The 22,225-nt window shown below is 38.8% G+C and overlaps 1 protein-coding gene across 1 annotated transcript; it reads left to right on the top strand.

Moving 5' to 3' along the window:
• LOC108595272 (4-coumarate--CoA ligase 1) lies at positions 1-21,944 on the top strand. The gene is made up of 4 exons (XM_017980488.1): positions 1-191; positions 246-1,144; positions 21,567-21,779; positions 21,922-21,944. Exons 1-4 carry the CDS (start codon positions 1-3, stop codon positions 21,942-21,944), a joined length of 1,326 nt encoding a protein of 441 aa, XP_017835977.1.
• The last annotated feature ends 281 nt before the right edge of the window (positions 21,945-22,225 follow it).

Here is a 22,225-nt window from a genome sequence, read left to right as displayed (position 1 = left end):
ATGCGTAATTACCCAGAGGGCTCTATTAGAATTGAGGAGCTGCTAAGAACGCCCATTGAAGAGAATTTTTCACCAGCACGCTTGGAAAATGGCAATGATCAAACATTGGCTATATTGTCCTCTTCCGGATCTACAGGATTACCTAAAGCTGTTACTGCACGCAATACGCACGGATATTTCAATGAGTGCTTGTAAGCTTAAAATCTTTAGTTAATTCATTTAAATCATTATATATTTTGATACAGCGCTGTAACATCGGATGACATAATGTTTACAAACAGCACATTTGATTGGATGAGCGGACTTATGCGATCTATTATTGGTGGAGCTTTCGGCGCAATGTCAGTTATAGCAGACGCTGATTTTGATCGCGCCCATGTGCTGAGTTTTCTTGAAAAGTACAAAGTTACTTGGTGTCTGTTTGCTAGTGGACAGTTGGCTCAACTGGTGAACTGTGAGGAATTCGAGAAGACAGATCTGAGTAGCTTGCGTAGAATACTTTATGGAGGTGGGCCCTGCTCCGTAGAGAATCAGAAACAGTTCCGAAGCAAAGTGCAGAAAGGAGCTATGAACTTTCTTTACAGCATGTCAGAGATTACTGGATATGGATGCATTAACTTTTATTTTGATGAGAAGACAAATGCAGTGGGTCGAGTCACTCCTGGTTTTCAGTTAAAAATAATCAATGAGCATGGAAAGGCTCTAGGAGCAAATGAAGTGGGTGAGGTATGTCATAGGAGTAAACAATACTGGGCTGGCTATTATGGTGATCCAGCAGAGACTAGCAAGATGCAGGACAAGGATTTATGGTTTCACTCTGGTGACTTGGGCTATGTAGATGACGATGGATTTCTGTATCTTGTAGATCGCAAGAAGGAAATGTTGAAGTATATCAACTTTAAGTATTATCCACGAGAAATTGAGGATATTATAGCCAAAATGCCAGGCGTTGCAGATGTCTGTGCCTTTGGCATTTTCAGTGATGAGTACGGCGATGAAGCTGCCGCAGTCGTTGTCAAAATGTCTGGTGCACAAATAACTGCTCAGGATGTTGTCGGTTATGTGCAGCAGCATGAGAGGGCCAAGCATTTGCACTTACATGCTGGAGCTATCATTGTGGACGATCTGAAACGTCTGCCTAATGGTAAGACGGATCGTAAGGCAAACAAGGCGAATTTTTTGCAGCTAAAGCAGCAAGACGCGCTGAACTAAAACTAAAGCTAATATAAATATAAAGCACACAGCTGAGTTGACTTGGTTATTTTGTAGTAATTCAAGTGTTTTGTGATTTGGTAATAAAGATAGAGACTAGTCACGTTTTTATGGCATTCAGTTGGCTTCGAGGCGGAAAGTCAAGCAGCGATGCGTTTACACAAATTAATTGTTGCTATAGTTTTTGGTTGCTGTGTGTGCTTGTCTTGTACTTCATTTATTATATAGTTATGGTAGTTGTACTTGCAGTTTGGATAACTGTATGTGTATGCGTATGTGTGTGTGTGTGTGGAAGAAACTTTTGCAAGCCGCTTATCTGACAGTGAATGGAAGTTAAAAAAGCCCGCAAGTGTGTGGCATTAAAAACTTTTTAAATTTACGCAAAACGTTCGTTATTATGCGACTTAATTGTTGGCTGTTAAGATTTAACACACACAGACACACATACAGCGAGAGTAAAGCGTGGGAAATGGAGACAATTTGCGCAAGCTACTCAAACATAGTTAAATTGTTGATGTTATATTTTTAATGCCTGACGGGGCTTTCGCAACTTTGCCACTAAAAACTACAGTCGAAAATATAATGTTGTTTGCTTTAATCAAACAGCTGGCATGCTAATTATATTTTTAAGCTGATGTCAAGCTAAGAACATGCAAATTAATGTTTTATTCTTAGTGATAAGATAAGAGCACAGTGTGTAAACTAAATGCAGTTGCTTATCAGGTGCGTTTTATGTTTGAATTAGCTTTGATTTCGAATACGAATTTTACACTTTCAAGCAGTAAGTAAAACTATAAATGTGTTTGTTAAGTTTAAGTTGAGCGTGCGCCCAAGCCAAGGCGCAGGTAAAGCCTTAGCATAGCAATAAAATATATATATTTATACGACAAAAAAATTCTCTTAAAAGCAGTGAAAACTTATGTATGTATTAGCTGCAAAATATGCACAGCAGCTGCAGCCAGCTCGCTTTTTAGTCTAGCAGCCGCAGCACTCAGCGCTTGCAGCTTCAGCAAAGCCCATACACACATTAATGTTGTCCAAGTGCTATGTTAAATTATGTATGCATGTGTTGTTGCTGTCTGTGTGTGTGTGTGTTTGTTGTTGGGCAAATAGTTTTCTAGCTACTTCTAGCTGCACCTGTAATTATGTTGAAAGTAAAATGCTTGTAAAATATTAACTGCTGCATGCCACATGTTACAAGACAACCAAGCATGTGTGTGTGTGTGTGTTGCGTCTGCAAATTTAATATTTAAAATGCGTTTGCTTTTCTTTTTGCGCCAACATTTAACTAACAGCGATTTGCCTTAGTCGCAGCGATTTGCTCGTTCATTGAAATATCAACCTGCATGCCCCACCGCGAGCTAAGCTTAACTCAGCTGGCCAGCTTGGGCATGCTGCTGCTGCTGCTGCTGCTGCTGGTTTTCATTTAGCCTCGTTGGCGCAGCAGCAGCATCAGTTGCCTGCTAATAGAAATAAAAACAAAACTGCACACAAACTAAGCCAAGCTAAATGCTCAAAGGCTACGCTGCCTGCCTGCCTGCCTGCACGCCTCTTGCTGCTGCCACGCCTACTTGGCCTGCTGCCTGGCTGGCTGGCTGGGGGGGTTGGCAGGCGGCGGTGGCGGCGGCAATGAAAACAAAAAGCGATTTGCAAGTTTTCTATTGCGCATAAAAGTATGCTGTGGAAAATATATTTTTTCCCATGACGTTTTGCTTAACATTCTTGTTCTCTCTTTCTCACTTGTTGTTGGGCTCGCTCTTTCACGCTCTTGCCGCTGTTTTTTTCATACTTTTCTTTCTCTTTTTTTGTGCTTTTCATAAAACCAAACTATTAAGCCAAGTGTTAAACTCATTTAGCGCGGATTTATGCGCCCGAGTGCCCCATACAAGCTGGTTTTGCTTCAAGCGTAGAGTGCCAAGTGTGTGGGTGATGTGTGTGTGTGGGATGCAGGCTTGAATATTAAGGGTCATATATCCACTCATACGTACGTGTATGTGTGTGTGTGTGTGCCAGTTTGCTGTTTCTGTGTGCGTTTGCTTTGTAAACGTGCCGTTTTCTTTTATGCGTTTTTAATAAGCCTTTTTGCCCAGCTTGTTGTCGTTCGTTTTGTGCTAATGTTTTCGCTTCTTTTTGTTGTTCTTGTTGTTGTTGTTTTTTGTGTTCATGCACATTTTTCCATATGCATTTTTCGCTATTTTCCATTAGCTGGCGCTGCATTTTGATTGCTGGCATTTGTGTGCCAATTTTTGTTTCAGCTCTGAACTTGAAGCGTAAAAAATAGCTCTGCAGGCCTGCAGGCAAACGTGTGTGCGTGTGTGTGTGTGTGTGTATGTAGTTGCTTTTGTGTGCAGCCTATAACGTTGTGAGCTGTTAGCTAGCTAATTAATAATCCTACTTGTTTTTTGCCAAGCGACCCAATTATTCAACAATAAAGAACTTATACGAATTTAACATCCGCACCGGAATGAAGTTTTCGCTAAGAATATAAAACATTAAAATATGTAAGCTATGTAAGCTAGTTAGCTATAAATTGTAAATTTTAAAAATATTTGATTGTTATTCATTTAAAAAAATTCGTGAGATTTTACGTATAAACAAATAATTTAAATGTATATGTCGGGTTATCACAATTCTCGTTGTTGGACATAATTGCCTTATTTAATATAACCGATTGTACTTGGCGAATAGTCTTGTGTTCACTGCAGCTAACTTAAGAGTGAGTGTTCCTGCCGCAAACACCTCACATGCTACCTTGCAGTTTCTGTCAAAGACCTCTCACCGTCTCTGTCTCTCGCAGTGACTCAAGAATACACGCACGACAATCGTATTGTGCGTAACTCTCTCAAACTTCTAACCTGACGCATCAAGCCCGTTTCGAACTATTTTGGCCACCTGGCGAATAGCCGGAACAAAGCAAAGAATCAACGTGCCAAATTATTTGTCATACACTGAGTATTTTGGCCACCTGGCGAATAGCCGGGGCAAAGCAAGGAATCAACGTGCCAAATTATTTGTCATATACTGAGAACAATGATTTTAGATCCGACATATATATATGTATATTATATATTGTCAATTGCTGCTGTCTATGCAAAATGTCAGCTCAACTGATAGCCAAATGTAACGCCTGATGCTCATAATAAAAGGGCCAACAGCTATTGCAAATAAATGACAATTTTAATTTTAATAGTCAATACGTTTGTCAAGATTGTTACATATTTAATCTATTTAATTTCAATGTCAACGGACAACGGTTATGACTATGACTGAATAATTATTAGGCATTGTCTGATTTTCGCTAATTGTAATTTCGGTGTGAAGGCAGCCTCAATTTATTTGCCATAAATTTGACAGCTTTTTAAAAGTTTATTTCTTTCATATGCTTTTTGTTGATTCTAAATAATTTGTGCAAATATACTTAAAGTCGTTCACATGACAAGCTTGCCATGCTCAAATAATCGACATGAATATTGCATAAATGTTTGATTTTAAAACAAGTCTAAGGTCAGCTCAAAAACAAACTAACATAGAGGGGCAGACAGCTCGAGCTTGGAAAAGTGTCAATCAAAGTTAATTGAAATTTCATTGAATTTTTGCATATAAACTTGTAACTTACATTGGGATTTTTGGGGCTCTTAGCCATGTCAAGACTCTGGCTTACAATGTAAACAATTTTGAGGCAGCTGCAAAAATAGAAATTTCGAGTTGTTGTTGAATAATTGAATTTTAAGGCATTAAAAGAGTGCAATGTGCAATGTGCAATGTTCGTTGTTGAAATGCATACAAAGCGCCATCATTAATATGTTTCAATGGCCTTGCACATTACGACACATTTTGCAATACAATGTAGACACTTAAGCGTTGCATGCGTTGCTCCTGTTGTTGTTGTCGAATCAGTAAAAATGTATTTTTTATTTGCCATTTCCGTAGCACAAATTGAACTGCAAATAGCAGTATAGCTGCTGCTGCTGCTGCTGCTGCTGCTGCTGCCTGCGACTGTGGCCAAGTGTGACTTGGCGCTGTAACTGAATCTTGTGGCATTTGGTTGAGTGGTGTGTGTGTGTGTGTGTGTTAGGCTGTCATTGAGGCAAAGGCGTTTGCTTTTGCGTTTTTCCTGCACTCTGCTTCACTCTCCAGTTCGCAGCACTGTCATTTGCATTGCGCTACGTCGGCTACACTTAGAGCTTGTGTCGAGCTTGTGTGGCCCGCTAAAAGTGTTTACCTTTTACTTAAGAAATTACACTTGAGCAAACAGAATTTGCGTGCGGCAAGGTCCAAGTGGCTGTGTAAATTTTTCATGCTCAAAATCAAACGCAACATCGAGCGGCGGCAAGTGCCGCCTACAAATTGAAGTTTTCTCTCTTACTTGCCGGATTATTTGGTCTTGTTTGAAGTGTGCGGCTGTCTGTATGTTGACTTTTGTGCGCTAATAGCACAGAGAGCCTGCTGAGAAGTCAGCAGCCAAGACCATTGTGGCTGCAAAGTTCAGCAAAGTTCGGACTACTGTAGACAAATTGTGGCTGTTGAAAGTTTTTAATAAGAGGTCATTGATTTACATTAACAGCTCGCAGTTGTCGACTGTTTTGTGGTGGTTGTAATTGTCTTTCTGTGCGCCGCATATTACGTATACGCCCTGCTGTGCACTGATTAAGCAATTGTCTTATCGATTTAAGCGTTTGCTTTAAAAGCGCTTAGGCACTTAATTCCGAGACCACCCAAGGGACTCATTGTGTCAACTGCCAAGCACATAAACGGGTACTTTAAATGCTTGGGCAGTCTATTGATTGGCTAGCTAGCTAGCTGCTTGGCTGGCTGGCTGGCAACAAAAATAAATAAGCTCGTACACTCAATATTTATGAGCATTTTAACCGCAAGCAATTGCAGCTTAAAAGCCAAACAATGAAATTTAGAACTACCAATTAGGAGCTGACCAAACTCTTCACACTCTTTGCTGCTTTTGTCTTGGCTCACAACGAAACGCAATAAAAAGCAACTTTATGGCCAGCACAAAAGGCGTGTCGTGTTTGTACCACAAAACGCCAGAGCCAGAGCCAAGGACAATAACAAGCTCATAAAGCCAACTCACCTGCAGAGTACTAACCAATAAGTAGCCATAAAAAACCACAAAAAAAAAAAAGAAACGGGAAAACAAAACATATGCATGCTTACATGATGAGGCAAAGGCTCAGGGCGCTGGCAACTGATTGCGTTAGTTGCTGCTTTTTTTTTCTGTTTTGGGCAAATTTAAATTGAGCCAGTGGCCTTTGGCATGGGCGTGTCTCAAAGCGCAGTAGCTGCGACTGCTCTAACCAAAGCTATTACATTCAAATCAGCGTGCTGCAGTTAGTTAGTGACCATTGTGCTCAAAGCAAGGCTTGTTTACTGTGTGTGCTGTGCAAGGCAAGAGCGAGAGAGAGAGAGAGCGCAAGCGGAAATTTGTCAAGCGTTGAATGCAACTGCGGCATACGCTGCGATCAACATTTCAAATAGTAGCACTTGTAATTCAAAGCATAGAGCATATTATATTCTGCTTTGTATGTTCGCACATCAAGCATACGCAACGTGCACTAATAGCCAATGCTTTATGGGCTGAGCTCAAAGCCTTTATAGCTGCATTTTATTGTTGCTACAGCTTCAACTGCAGCAGAGACTGTCACAACTGTCAATTCGTAGCTAGATACACTGGCTGCCTGGCTGGCTGGCTGGATAAATTAAGTTGAATTTTGGACTATTTTTGTTCGGCAGACCGTTCGATGCGCTCCAGCAGCATACAGTTCAATTATAAACTGCCAGGCTATTGCTTGCAGCTCGCTGCCTTTTAAAGCTGCTTGCAATATAAATTTACACAAGCTGTAAGCAACAATTTCTTTGCTGCTGGCAGACGGCAATGCAAAATGGCAAGTAACAAATTGCAATTGACATAATGAGCTCATATCCGCTTATATCAAACTATTTTAAGCTTTAGTTTGCTTTATACGAAATGTATGAGGTTATGTAAGATTAGCAACAATTATAAGCACATCAATCAATTAAACATAATGCAAAGCAAATGTGAGAAAGGTTTACTCAAGAGAGTAAAAGAGTTAAAATTATTTAAACTTGCTTTAAATTTGATGCGAATTTAATTGCTTTGAATAAGTTTAAGTTGTTAGAAGTTCTGTAAATTTTTATAAATTTTTCTTTTTAAGCATATTAAGCACTCGAGCTCTCGCCTTAGCATATTTTCTTTTGCGCTATGCTCTAAAAATATTTGCCAATGCCATTTTTCTTATTTTGAAGTTTGACGCTGTGACGACGCTAAGCTGCCACATAAAACTCAACAGCTCAGCTCAGTTCAGTTGAGAGCTACTGCCACTGCTACTGCTGTTGCTTTTGCATAGTTTATATATGTATATGATAGCAAGCATATATATTTGGCTTTATGTAAGTTACGCCAAGTTTTTCTCTACTCTTGACTTGCAGCTGCTTACACTTTGGCTGCAGACACTTTGGCCATAGCTCTCTCTTTTGGGTTAGTTAATGAAACTTTGCGCCAAACCATTTCCCATTTTCCATTTTTGTTTTTTTGTTTTTTGCGCTAGCCATTTAGCTTAGCAATCGTAATGTGTGCGTATGTCTTTCGGTAGAGAGTCCAGTAATTATAAGGCCATTAGCAAACGCATTGCTGGGGTTATTGTGTAAATGCATTAAGCGTAATGTTAAACAGAAATTAAATAAGTGCACGCCACTGCAACTGTGTGGAGAGAGAGAGAAGCAGCAAGAGAGCTGCAGCTGATTTTGAAACCAAGTGATAAATGGTAAATGCTTTGCTTGTAATACACAAGGGGGCAGTGCAGACAGAAATATGCGAATGAATAAATCGGGCTAGCATGTGCTTTAAATAGGGCTGGAAGTTGAGCTCACTTATTTTTATCAAAATTTTTTTTTACTTGATATTTTAGTTTAGCGCATTTGCTCTACTATAACTAGTGTACGATTTCGAGACAAGCAGAAAATCGTTCGCTGCAGATAGGTAACAGATAGTCCTATACAAACAGGCACCGCCAGCCACATGATCTGACCTGCATGCGTCATAAACTTAAGCGATATAAGACAAGCTATTATACAACTGTCTAGCCTAAAAAACTACGAGATAATAACTATTGATTATAAGGCTACCCATTGTAAAGTATATACAGATAATAATTAGACCTAAACAAACATTAGTCCTAAAGATTTTGTATATAAACCCTGCACTATGCACAATAAAATCAGTACTTAACGAAAACTCGTGGTATTCACTTCTCCGTGCTCAATTTGTTCAAGTACAGATTGCGGCAACGAAATTGTTACTGGTACAAGAACCGGTGACAGACAAAAGCTAAATTTTCAGCTAACTAATTCTACAACTAGCCTAGGGTCTACTTTACATATCCTTTTCCTTCACCAATCCACATTGAAGATTCAAATAACCCTCTCATTGCCTCCTACACAGATGATAACGCGCTCTTGGTAAGCAACTGTAGAATTTCTTTACAGCATCAAGATCTGGACTAAGCACTGAGCTTCTGTCCTGACGTACATCACTGGGTACTTGGTTACTTGGCGTCTTACTTATGCCACGCGACAGACTTACCCAGCAGCAAGCTTATACCACAAAAAGGTTATACAAGTTGCGTAGCTTAGCTGTAAATAAAAATAAAACAAACAAAACAAATGTTAAATTGCTTAGTATTAAATGTTAAAATTGGAATTGGAAATGATTATATAAAGTATAGAAACGGATCTCGGATTGTCTACAGCTATATTTAATAAAAAAAAAAAGAGTCTTCCATTAGAATTGAATCATATTATCCATAGGTATATTTAATAAAGCAAAGTAATGTGTATGTAAATATGAAATAACACATCAAAGTCACGAAATAAAATATGTAGACTATACAGCTATAACCATTAAATTGGTTGATTAATGTAAAATAAATAAATAATATTAATTCACAAAAAAATATAATAAATAATTATATATATTAAATACTAATTATTATTATTATTATTTTTCTGGCCGCTCGTTACGGCTTGTTTAATCGTCAACAGTCTGGACACAACTGACCTGTCAGTGGCTTCGCTTGCTGCCTACCCGCTCCGACCTCTGCTGCTCTGAAATGCTTGGAGAGCATTTTCGTTCACAAGCGCTCGATCGCTCACGTTCGCTTGTTGCTTGAGCCGCCAGCCTCACACACAAGTGAGTGGAGCTTGTGCTCTCAGCTGCTCTTTGCTCATCGTTGATCATCGCTGCCATTCATTCGCTCAATTACTCTGCGCTATGTGCTGCTGCGGCTGAAGCAGAGCGTCGCTTCTCTATTGGTAAGAGAGCGCTTAATATGCAGCTTACGATGGGATTAGATATTATTTTGACTGTCATAAGAGCTAGAGAACATTTAGGCTTTATTATCTCTATTTTTAAGTACATTAAAGTTTTGCTTAAACAAGCGATTAATTTTTCTATCCAACTACTTATAAACTTTACATGCTTCCGCTATATTCTTTATTTATACTTATTACAAAATAACTCACATTTCTTATCTTTATTATCTCATGTGTTTGGTGCCCACGCTTCAGCTCTTTATTGTTAACTACACACAGCTGCTTGGCGCTCATTTAGCCTCAAGGTCAGCTAAAAATATAAACTTTTGCATATTTGCGTGCATTTAGTTTCATGTGCGCTACATTAAAAAAGCCATAAAAATAGCGCCACAGGAACAGACATGCAAATTTAGCCAGCAGCAATGGGGAAGGCAAAACCAGCAACATGTTTGGTAATCATTAACAAAATAAGTAGCTGTAGTAAAAATCTCTCCAATAGCAGCTTCTATGTGTGTGTGTGTGTGTGTGTAAGCTGATTGTGTGCTGGTTGCCTGGACAACACATGCATAGACTGATACTTAAGCTCTAACCACACGTAATTGCCGCATTAAGCAAATAACGAGCAGTAGTTGGTAGCTATTTGGTAATTGTCATCAAATTTCGTCAAGCATTTCGCTTACAAAAGGGATAGAGAATGGAGAAAACGTGGGCGTTTCGCACCTGAGCTTGGGGTTGGGTTTTATCTTGACAAAAAGTTTTCCGAGAAAAGCTGCTTCAATTGATGAAGGCCGCATGTGAGGAATAACTTGACAACAATTAAATTGTAAAAGAATTTCTTGAGCATTGTTATACATTTTTCATATTGAAAGCAATACAGTTGAAAAATAAATGCTAAATTGAATTAATTTATTTTGCAGTGTATAAAAACATAAACAACTCTTTGTGCTTCAACTAACTTGAGCTATAACTGGCAAAAAGTTTTTGGAATTTTGCCTGCGCTTATTTCAGCTGCAATCATTTGTTTGCTTAGCTAATTAAACCAAACCCATTTCGTGTAAAAAATTTAAAGATAAACGCAGCAGCGAAAACTTGCTGGCTGTGTAATTTTTAATGCTTCAAAGTTCTTTATGTGTGACTGAGCGAGTCTAATAAATAGAAAGCAAGTTGGGGTTGGCAACACTGTGGGCAGCTTGGTTTCCATTTCCATTTCCGCATCCGTTGGAATGTGACGGCAATATATAAAATAAAAAACAAAAGACAAGCAAGCCAAAGTTTGTTTTACTGCTTGAAATCGGATGCTTGCTGCTGCTGTCGGATGTTGTTGCTGCCATGGCTGCTGCTGCTGCTGTTGTTGGTCAATTGCAATTGCAACTGAGCTTTGATTTGTGCAGTGTTTGCAATTTGCAATTCTATCGGCAGCACAAAGCTTAGGCTCAGACTCAGCTTTCAGCACGTCCGTCTGTCTGCTCAATCATATTTGTCGCTTAAAGCAGCGCTTTAAATAGTTGAGTGTCTACGTCGAGCTGAGTCAAGTGCATGGCAAACACTTGCCGCTAGACATTTGGGCGCTTCGCTATGCTTTGTATAATATTTCATATAGACAGACACAGTGAGTGCCACAAATGCATAAAAAGCGAGCCCAGACAGCAGCCTGAGCATAAAATATTGTTGTTATATGAAAAGCAGCCGCTGTCTCGAGCAGCAGCAGGCCGTGCATAAAGCCAGTCCAGCCAGACAGCCCATTGAATGCATGAAAAATGAACTGCAGCAAAACGTTACGTATACGCAATGTTATGCATGCAGCGTAGCATAATTAAAACTAACTTGGGCTAAGCGTGCAGCAAAAATTTAATACACGCCAAGCATCAAAACTAAACTGACATTGAATGAGCTAATGCCAACGCAGCGGACAAAATTGACACGCGCCACTATTAAGCGAACGCGGGCGCAATGAGCTCATTGTTACGCAACCCCCACCCATCCCGAAATGAGCAGCATAACTCAATGAACAGGCATTGTTAAAGCTGCCAGGACACTGGCGCGACAGCAGCGACAGTTTGTTGGACTGACTGCCTGCCGCAATGACTGTTATCCAGGCAACCGTGCACATATTAAATAAGCTATATAAACAGCAACTGCCTGCCTGGTTGCCTGACTGGCTGCCTCGCTGACTGCCGCCTGGCTTGTTATAAAGGTAACCGGCAGCTGGCTGATTGGCTGGTAACTGCTGACTGCCTGTCGGTTTGCCACAACATAAATTATGACTGCTGCTGCTGCTGCTGCTGATGGTTGACTGCTTCATCAGTCAGACGCTGCCGCGTTGCGTTGCGCGCTTTATTAGCTGCGCGTTGACGGCATAATTTTCTGTAAAATAGCTTAAAAATTTGCATATATGCGCCAGCGAGCGACAACGCCTAGTACAAGGCATACGCGTGGCAGTCTAATTGAAACGCTGCGGCTGCTCAAATGGAGACAATTAGACGCGCCAGCCCTGAAAATTCCAACAAACACAGCTGCTACATTTTAATTAACAAACAGAGCACATATTTCTATTAACATTTCGTAAATAAATAAATAGGGTAAACAAAATATTTGGGCATATATTATGAAGGGTTGAAGAAATTAACCAAAGGTATGAACTGAAGCACTAAATGCAATAATGTATTTTGATTTGAATATATCGTAAATTGAAGAATGCATAAGATATGTTTACACTATTCTTAGCGGAATATTTTAAATAAATAGTCTTAATCGAATTTGTTGCTGCACTAAATGAAGTATAAAGCACTAAATGAAGTTGTAATAAACTAAATCGCAATTATGTATTTTAATATAGAAATTAATTTTATTTATTTATTTATTTAATGCCAACTATGGACAGTCGACGATCAAAGAAAAGGATTACAAACAATATTTAAAATAAAATTTGAAAATGATTTAAAAAAGTATTTGTTTTTAGATCTAAACTTATAGATTGGGAGTGTTAAACAGACCCAACATTCGTGGCAAGGATTTGGGAAAACCCAAAAACCCAATCAGGTCTAGGTTAGTGTTAATTATTAATAGTTAAAAAAGTTATATTATTAATTGAAGAACTACTTTTCTTAACTCTAAGTGAAATTTACTAAAGCCGCTTGTTTCTTTTAGCTTAAATATTTATAGTTAAAATATGTAATAAGTTTGAAATTGAGCTGAATTAAGTTATTACTGAATATGGTAACTTTGTTAACTATTGCAAGTCTTAATATAACTAACTAACTATAAGACTCACTGCGCTAATCTACGCTTATATCAAATGCACGCAGCGCAGCTTTCGTTTTGTATGCTGCTCATGTTTTAAGTTCGACAACGACATTATGAATTTGATTATATGTCAATTTATTACAACTTGAGCCTTGCACACATAACTAATTTGCCACACACGCACACATGTATAGTATAGCAGTATAGTCTACTCAGCTGACATAAGTTCGGCTTAGAGCACGGCATATTTTCTAGTCGAGTGTCAAATTGCGTTGGCTCTCGCTCCCTTTGAATTTGAATGCAAGCCACTTGCATGCTTCATTCTGTGAAGGACTTGAGCACAGTCGAAGGACATTTGCATAAAAGCGTTACTAATACAGAGCAACAGACAGCTAACAAGAAACACTTAATGAAGCAATTTTTAGCAGGCAAGTAGCAAGAGCAACTCGAACTGAAGCTGCAGCTGCATAAAAAGCAACAATTCAAGTTCCCAGGCAAAGCCGAAAAGCTTCCACTTGCTCTCAGCAGTTTCATAAACATGTGTGTGTGTGTCCCAGTGTGTGTGTATTTGTGTGTGTGTGGGCGTGTTTGCTTGTGCAAAAGTGTGTACAGGTGACTTAATCAACATGCAACTCATTTTGTTTTCCATACAGCTAGCTAAAGTGTATGCAATGCATATGTATAAAATGCATGTGTGTGGTTGTGTGTGTGTGAGTGTGCATATGCTGCCGCTTGTTTGCTTTAAGCTACTACTAGCGTAGGTCGTAGCAACGAGGCAGCGCGCTGGTATGACCTGTGTGCAGGTATTTAGCCAAAGCTCTACTTCTGGTTGCAAGCAGCAGCGGCAGCAGCAACAGCAGCAACAGCAGCAACTGCACAACAGCAACAGCAACATTATGCAGCTGCATATGACACTAAATTGTGTTGAAATCAACAATGAGCTCAACGCATATGCAGCCAAGTTGCTGCTATTGCTGCTGCTGCTGCTGCTGGAGACAAAGACTCCAATACGTGCCTCAGCCTGAGGCAAGCTCAGTTGGGTAAATGCATACAAATGGTAAATGGCTTGGCAGCAGTTTATGCCAAGGGCCTGCCTCGAGGCTCTCTCTGGCATACATTGATGTGAAATTATGCATATAGACAATATGGTTATGGATACTCTCAGACTGGCAGGCAGGGCCAACCAAACCTCTATTGATGGCCAGTCTCAGCTTCATTAAGCTGACAACTGTACAAATTTGAAAGACAGTGCAAAAATAATAAAAGTTGCTTAATATATATGCAAATGTTCAGATGATTGTTATCAAGTGTTTTATATGTGTTATGAATGCAGTTAAGTTGTTCAGAATATAGTTCGATTGAACTACTGCTCACTCAAAGTGAACAAATGAACTGCGTTCGTATTTATTGTTCAGTTGATCAGTTGTTCAATAGTCTCTTACTCAGTTGTTCTGTTCTTGCTGAATAAAAAAATAAGAATTCATTCATAAAACGATCGTGTTTGAATGAAGAAATAAAAAGGAACGAGCTTGGGACTGAGCAACTAACTACTGAACTGAACTACTAAGCTGACTACTGAACTGACTACTGAACTGACTACTGAACTGACTACTGAGCTGACTACTGAACTGACTACTGACCTGACTACTGAACTAACTACCGAACTAACTCAACTGACTTCCGAACTATATAGCTGATTAATTCGGTCAGCGACAACTGAGCTGCTGAATCCCTCAATTGAACTAAGATTCACAACTCTAGTTTGCAGTGCTTTTCTTAATTGCTGAGCCCAGCACAATTTGTATAAATAGATAATACAAGGATGTCCAGGCTTAAGCCTGTTAGCAGCATAATAAATCTTTTTGCTAATGCAATTTGCTCTAGCCATAGTTTGCTTGTGACATTTGGACAGACAAAAAACTCCATTACATTGCATATTAAAAGAGAGAGAGAGAAAGAGAGAGTGAAAGAGAAAGACTGTTGGCAACACCTTGTCTATTAAGCAACAAAAATTTAACAATGTCCCAAGTCAAAAACTGACTGCCCAACAGTCACGTATAAAGCATACATATATGTATATATGTGTGTGTGTGTGTGTCTGTCTGTGTGTGTGTGTGCAACGCCACAGGTCATAAATTCAATTTGGTTAACAAACACACAAGCAGTTGCAGCAAAAAGTTGCAATTGCTGTCGTACATTTTTTTCATTCAACTGAAATATTTTCATTGTTGTTCAAAATCAAATGCTACAAAGCAAGCGTAAACTAATTAAGATGATTACAATCTTTTGTATTTTTTTTGCTGTTCGAGCTTTAAATTGGCTGTATATAGTAGCCTAAGAATTGTTGTGTGTTGTGCGTAAATGTGATTTAATATTTAATTTCATTTAGTTTGGCATGCCAGTGAATTTGGCAACTGTAAAAATCTATAACAAAAAGTTTGGTTTGGCCAAAATAAACTTAAATAATAAAATGGCAGCCAGCAGTAGCAGCAGCAGCAGCAACAAATATCCGATTAAATTATGCTCAAAGTCAAAAGCGCAGACAAAATGGCCAAGCACTCTATGCTGCTGCACAAAATAAGAAAACTTTTTACACACACACACACACAGCAAGTGAGTGCGATAAAGTGTATGAGAGAGAGAGAGAGAAGCTTGCCAGCAAAATAAATCAAATAATTCAATTTTAAGCTAAACTTATTTTCGTATTAAAAATGAAAATCAAATAGAAGATAAAAAAGGATCAAGCTGTGCTCTGCTCTCCGTTTACCGCTGACCACCCCCCAGCCGACGCCCACTTAAACTAACTGCCTGGCATTCCACTCTTGGCTTTGCCCAATGTGTGACAGTGGGCGTTTGTGGGTTTTAGCTCGTTTTGTTGGGCGTGGCTGTGGCAGCAGCCATGCCAACGCATAAAACTGCAACCGCATGCCATAGATACACACATACATATGAGTGTGTCTCTGTGTGTGTGTGTGTATGGGAAAGTCATATCCTTTTGCAATTTTCGTAGTTGCTGGCCACTAACCTCACTCATATCGCATTGTGCATGCACATGGGTGTCTCATTCCCCCCCGTCGCTTGCCAACCACGCCCAGCACAATAAAATTGTTTGTCGTTTGTTCGCTGCTCTCTCTCTCTCTCTCTCTCTCTCTCTTAGATTTATGCTAGCAATGTGGGCTGCTCTACGTTTAGCTAAAAGTAGTTTACTTTTGCTGCAAATTGCATGAAAGTTAAGCAGTTCAGCTTCAGTGTCGTCCAGCTTAGCTAATGCCGCGCTCTGTTGCACAAAAGCCGCAGCGCTAGAAAGAGAAAGAGAGCGAGCATAATACGCTGCAGTCTTCACTGAAGAACAAAATCAATTAACTGCTTAAGCCGCAGGCTTAGAGCTTTTGATTTTATTACGCATACGCAGCGCATGCTGCAAGTTTGCAGTCAGCAACTAGCTGATACTATTTTTATGTGTTTACTGTTATTATATATGTATGTGTGCATAATCAAGCACCAAAAGTCTATGTGTTAAGGCTGCGCCAAAAGCAAATAAAATTTTTCATAATCGAAAACGTGACTGTAATTTTGAGCTACTAGCTACAACAATAGACAGCGCACAGTTGCTTTCATTTCCATTTCCCACGCGTATTTTCTCTTTACACATTTATGTTTTATATTACATTTGAGTTTACGTTGCTTGGAACAAGCGTCAGGCTATTTTTGCTTTGAAGCTTTTTTTGTGCGCTGACTGACTTTTGTTTGAATGAAATTGCGATTTATGATTGGCATGTGTTAATAAATTTTCAAGGCTCAACGCACGTTGTCCGTTTTGACGCACACATGTATGTGTGTGTGTGTGTGTGTGTGTGTGATGCCCGACACGTGTTTTGGAGTGTTGATGATGGCTGCAAATTAACTCACACTAATTTTGTGGTTCAATGAGCAAGCTGCTGTCCAAGCCAAAAGGTTTTACTTAAGCCCCCAATATAGTGAGTGTTGTAGGTGTGAACAGCAGTTGCCTGAATGACAGTTGCCTGTCAATAAAATGGGCGCAGTTAGTGTGTGTGCAGTTAAAGTTAAAGTAATAACTAAAGCGCGCTCTCTAATAAAAGTGCGCTACTTGATCAAATTCATTAGCCATATTACTCGCAGCTATGCGGCAAATTAACTTAAAGCACTTATAGCTTGTTAAAAAATTTATATGCATATATATACATATATTTATTTGTAGCTTTTGCTGATGTGTGATTCGTATTATGCCATAAAAACAAACGTCCGAAAATGGCTGCAAATATATTTTCATTTATGCGTTTATAACATTTCGATACGCATTCATCACAAACTTTTTGACAATTTTTTAGCCGTGTGCGAATGTGCGAAAGAGCAAGAGGCAGAGAGAGAGAGAGCGACCATTGGCCATTGGGCAGTGGGTGTAGTAAATTTATGCCAACGCCAACGGAAATGCGTGTTTAGCCAAATGTTTTTTAAATTGTATAACGAGAATTTATGATGGGCAGCAGTCTGTGTGTGTGTGGGTAGCTAAAAATTGCATGTTGAAATTCGTTTAATATTTTTATTATTTGCCTTTTTATGTTAGGGGTGCCACACACACACACACACACACGCAAACTCATAGATACGTAGATACTTTGACAGGCATGCGTTGAGTGCGCACATAAATTGTCATTTATGTATTTTTGGTGCTGCCTGTGGCACGTTGCCGAATGTTTTGTGTATTTGTGCAGCATTTCAATGAGTAAATGCAAATAAATTAAAAATACACGCAAATAGCAAAAGACGAAATGCTCTCTGGCCTGGCCTGGCCTGGCCTGTTTGCGTTTTATGTCTACAACTGAGTGCACGTGACGAAAGCCTAACTGAGGTGTAGGCGTAGCAATAATATATGCTATAAATTAGATGGCAGCGTCTAATGCGGCGTATGCGCAATGCTCAACCAAAAATGATTATTATAAAAAGCCAAGCAGCCAAGACTGAAATTAAAGACGCTGCGGCTTGCGCACACAGCTGAGCCATGCGGTTTGATGTGTGAGCAGACGAGCTGACGAATGCCAGCAAACCGCTTAATTATTCATTCTGAAGTCAAATGCATTGGTAGGCCACACCACAGGCTTATAAATAGCGCTGAAGCTAAAGCTAAAGCTAAAGCTGAAGCCATAGCCCAAGCGACAGGCTGCTACATTAATCAGTTGGTCACATTGATTAGAGCACTGGCGCGTATAATAAATGCCAGACAATGAGCAATAAACACACACACACACACACGCACTGTTGGCAACAAAGTATCAACGGCAAATCAAACAAACAAACAATCATAACACATAAAAGATCTGCAAACAGTCAAGTTGCCAGTTGAGCAAATCCCAACGGGCATCTAATGTTATTTTTATGGCAATTTTACGTCTCCCCTTCGCTTTTGTCTGTCAACATGCATTTGCACATTATAAACTCAACGATAATTGCAGCTGAAAATAATATATGTAACATATATGCAATGCATTGTTCTTACTGCTCTCTTCAAGTCTTGTGCGTGTGTGTGTGTCAAGTAATAACATGTCTGTAATCATTACACGCCAGCGTGAAATGACTTTGCATATAAACATAATACATAGGCAACAGTAATGAAACACACAACAAAAGTTTCAAAAGCATTTCTATTAAGCTTAAAAAAATTCAAAAAATTCACCAAATAATGTTTTTGAAGTGGCAAGTCCATTAAAAGTGCTTGGCTTTAAATGTAATTATATTTATTTAGTTTAAGTGAGCATCTGAGCTTAAGGATCGTAGTTAGTTTCATTTAGGCTCAGACTGAGTAAGCAGTAAACTCAAATTGAGGCTGAGCAACGTGCATTTAAATTTGCAAGCTACAATTTAGCTTAATAATTAATTTATACAATCATTTTTTTTTAGTTAAAGTGAACTGTTTGCTATATCAGGGTATCTGTTATTTTTTTTTAACTCAGCTTACAAAATTAAAATTATTGTCATGCCACTTTGCACAGAAATATGTAAAATTTGTATAAAAATTGTAAAACTGTAAACATATTTCAATATGTTTTAATGCAAGCTGTATATTTCTCATATATTTCATTTTATTTTATTTTATTTTATTTTATAAAACGCTAACAATTTATCTATATTAAGGACTTGTTATGGAGTTTGGACTATGAAAAATTGGAAACGTTTTAATGCAAGCTGAAATTTCTTATATGTATAATCGAACTCTTCTCTGCTATAATTAGACTAATAGAATTTATTCGCTTAATAATCATTTTATGTACAGTTTTGTATATAAATACAACATTTAGAATAATTATGTAATGTTTAGTGTTATTATTGGTCAATTATTTTTATTCATATAATTATTAAAGCAAATTTTATTTTGCGTATGCTAATAACATAATATTATAATAAAAATGTGCTCATATAAAAAAGTTTATATTTTAAGTTCAAAACAAATGCAATCGACTGCTTAGTTGACAAAAATGTCGCCTGTGCCACCAATACATATGCATATGCATATCAACTTTTGTGTGTGTGTGTGTCAAGCTTTGCGCATTTTTTTTTTAGCATTTAAGAGCTGAAACAAAATGTGGCAAGCCCAATGACCGACTTCTTCGCTTATGTGTGCGTGTTCATATATATGTGTGTGTAAATTTGTAACGCTTAGAAGTGATACAAACGCAGACAAGAGACTTTTGATTTGTGTCTCATTTTGTAGCGTGAAAATATCAAAAAGAATTAACTAATACTGTAACAAACTTGTTAAATAAGTTGTTTATAGCTAACACACACACATGTACACGTACACACATGTATGTGTAGTGCTAATCAAATGAAACATTTAAATTATTTTCTAGACAGTGCGAAAACATAAAGAAAAGTAATTTGTATGCAAAATAGCTGTGACTGTCAACTATGTCTATTTGAACTAGCAGAGTTACAGTTACGCACACACACACACACACAGATAGGGAGAAAGACGCACATTTACATGCTAAATAGCTTAGAGTGAAGTAAATCCGTTGATGACAACGTTCGTCGGCAGCTATTGCTGAGAAAGTCGAGCATTTGGCCATTGTCTCTGATCTGGCAAAATAAGCCAGGAGTACAAATTTGATTTTGAATTGCTGCTGCTGCTGCTGCTGCAGCTCTCTGAGCTCAGTAATTGAAATGTTAAATAATAAAGCCTGGACTAGCTGGGCTCTGTCTGTCTGTGTGTGTGTGTGGCAGAGAGATTCAATCAGTTCATGAATACGACATAGAGACGGCAATTAGGCCGAATTGCCTTGGCTTAAACGAATTTCAGCTTCAGCTTTGGCCTAAGCGACTGACAAAAGGCCAAAAGATGCTGCAAACACGTAGCACCTATAGAATATACAACTCGTAGTAGTACGAAATTCGATAATCAAATTTATGCAATTTGCAAACAAAAAACTTGAAACAAAAGCGACACAAAGCGACGAGCGAGCGAAAGAGAGAACTGTGTGCGTATCGAAAAAGTTGACGCAATCAATTTCAGTTTACTTCATTTGCTGTGCCGCTTGCTGTTGTCGCTGCCACAAGCTTCATGCAACAAGGACACACGTAGACAGTGCGGCAAAGAGTGCTCTTGAGTGTCTAAGAAGTGGCAAAATTAGCGAGCACTTGCAACCTGGCAGCAAAACTTTTACGCTTAAGTAAAACTGCAATTGCTTTTCTCCACAAGTCGCTCGCTCTCACTCTCTCTTCTGTCGCTGTCTCTGTCTCTGCATGGCTTTGGTGTCGCCAGCGCCTTTCTTTTCACAAATTGCTCACAAATTAGTTCAAGTTCCTCAACGTTTCAGCGTTATGACTGTCAATGAGCCCGCCTCTGCCCAAATTGCCAATGCCATGTGCAACAAAACGAAAGCGAGAAAGAGAGAGAGAGAGAGAGAGAGAGCGACAGAGCGAGCGAGCGGTGCAGAGATTGAAAAAACTTTGGTCCTGGCTCAATAGAACACACGGCTTGCCATTGAATTGGACTGGGTTTGAGTGTGCTCTGCACTAGTCAGCAGTTTTGCCTTTGGGCTAATGATGCGCAGCCTGAATCTGATGGCGTTGCTGGCATTGCTTTGAATTTAAGTTGCAGTTGAAGTTGTAGTTTTTACTTTGAGTTTGAGTTGAGCTCTGATTCGCTCAATAAAAACAAAGCAGTTCATGTGTTTGCTGCTGATAAAATTATTATTTATTATTATTTATAGTATTACAATTGTCGTTTAATTCGCATTCATAAATCACTTAAGCAATAAACAAGCTGTAGAAACAAAAGTTGCGCAACAATAACTGCTGCACCCGACTTCAAAAATGCACTTTATTTTAAGTCGTAAGTGCATATCATAAAATAAAATGAACAGGTGAGCTTCCAAAAAATCGCACGTTAATTGCAAAGTGTGCAGCGATCAGATAAGATTAGCTTGAAAAACAAACAAATAACAAATATATAAGAGAAGAAACAATTTTCTTGGAATACACACACACTTTGGTATATTGAGTAGTAAAAAACGGTAGTCAACTTTAATACACTTTGATTTATTAAAGGCGCATGTGTTCAAATTTAGTCTGATGTTTGTTTCTTTTTTGGTGATCACTTTGATAACAAAATCTTACTCATATATAAGCCTATAACATTTGCTGCCATGTTCAGTTTTAGTTCAGCACTTGAGAGCTTGACACGTTAATTAAAAGCACGGAATAAAAAGTTATAGTTAAATAGTTTACAATGAAATTAATATTTTGGCTAGTGTGCCTGGTGGCTTTTAACTATGCAAATGGCAGTTCGAACGCCTCCAGTTGCCATGGCAATGAGTTGGAGCTGCTAACAGTACCAGGCATTGAGCCCTTCTTTGCGCCCTGCGAGTCTCGTTTGGAAGGTGATGGCTGGACGATCATACAGCGACGTTTGGATGGCAGAGTGAGCTTCGATCGCAGCTGGCAGGAATATCGCGATGGCTTTGGTGACTTGAGAGGCGAATTTTTCTTGGGCTTGCAGAAAATACACAAGATGACTCAAGCGCAGCCTCATGAGCTATATATTTATCTACAAAACTTTAAGTATGCAACAAAAACAGCTTACTATTCAAATTTTACAATTGGCAGTGAGCAACAAGGCTTTGAATTAAGCCATTTAATTTATGGCAAAATGTATTGCACTCTAGATGATTCAGTTATGACTAACCGATGCATAAAGTTTACAACCTATGATAGAGATAATGATAATCATTATTGGGGCAACTGTGCCAAAGAGTTTGGCGGTGGTTGGTGGCATAATGCGCCGTTTGTGCAGCCATTTAGCAATTTAAATGGCCAAGTTAATAAGCAACTCGATTGTAGAAAATCGATGAAGGGCATTGTATGGGATAATGAGCAATTTAAATCGTCGATAATGATGATTAGACCTGAA

Source organism: Drosophila busckii, chromosome 2L (genome assembly GCF_011750605.1).
Source record: "Drosophila busckii strain San Diego stock center, stock number 13000-0081.31 chromosome 2L, ASM1175060v1, whole genome shotgun sequence".
Classification (NCBI taxonomy): Eukaryota; Metazoa; Arthropoda; class Insecta; order Diptera; family Drosophilidae; genus Drosophila; species Drosophila busckii.
Note: the sequence above shows the minus strand (reverse complement) of the source record. Positions and strands in the feature narration are given on the sequence as shown.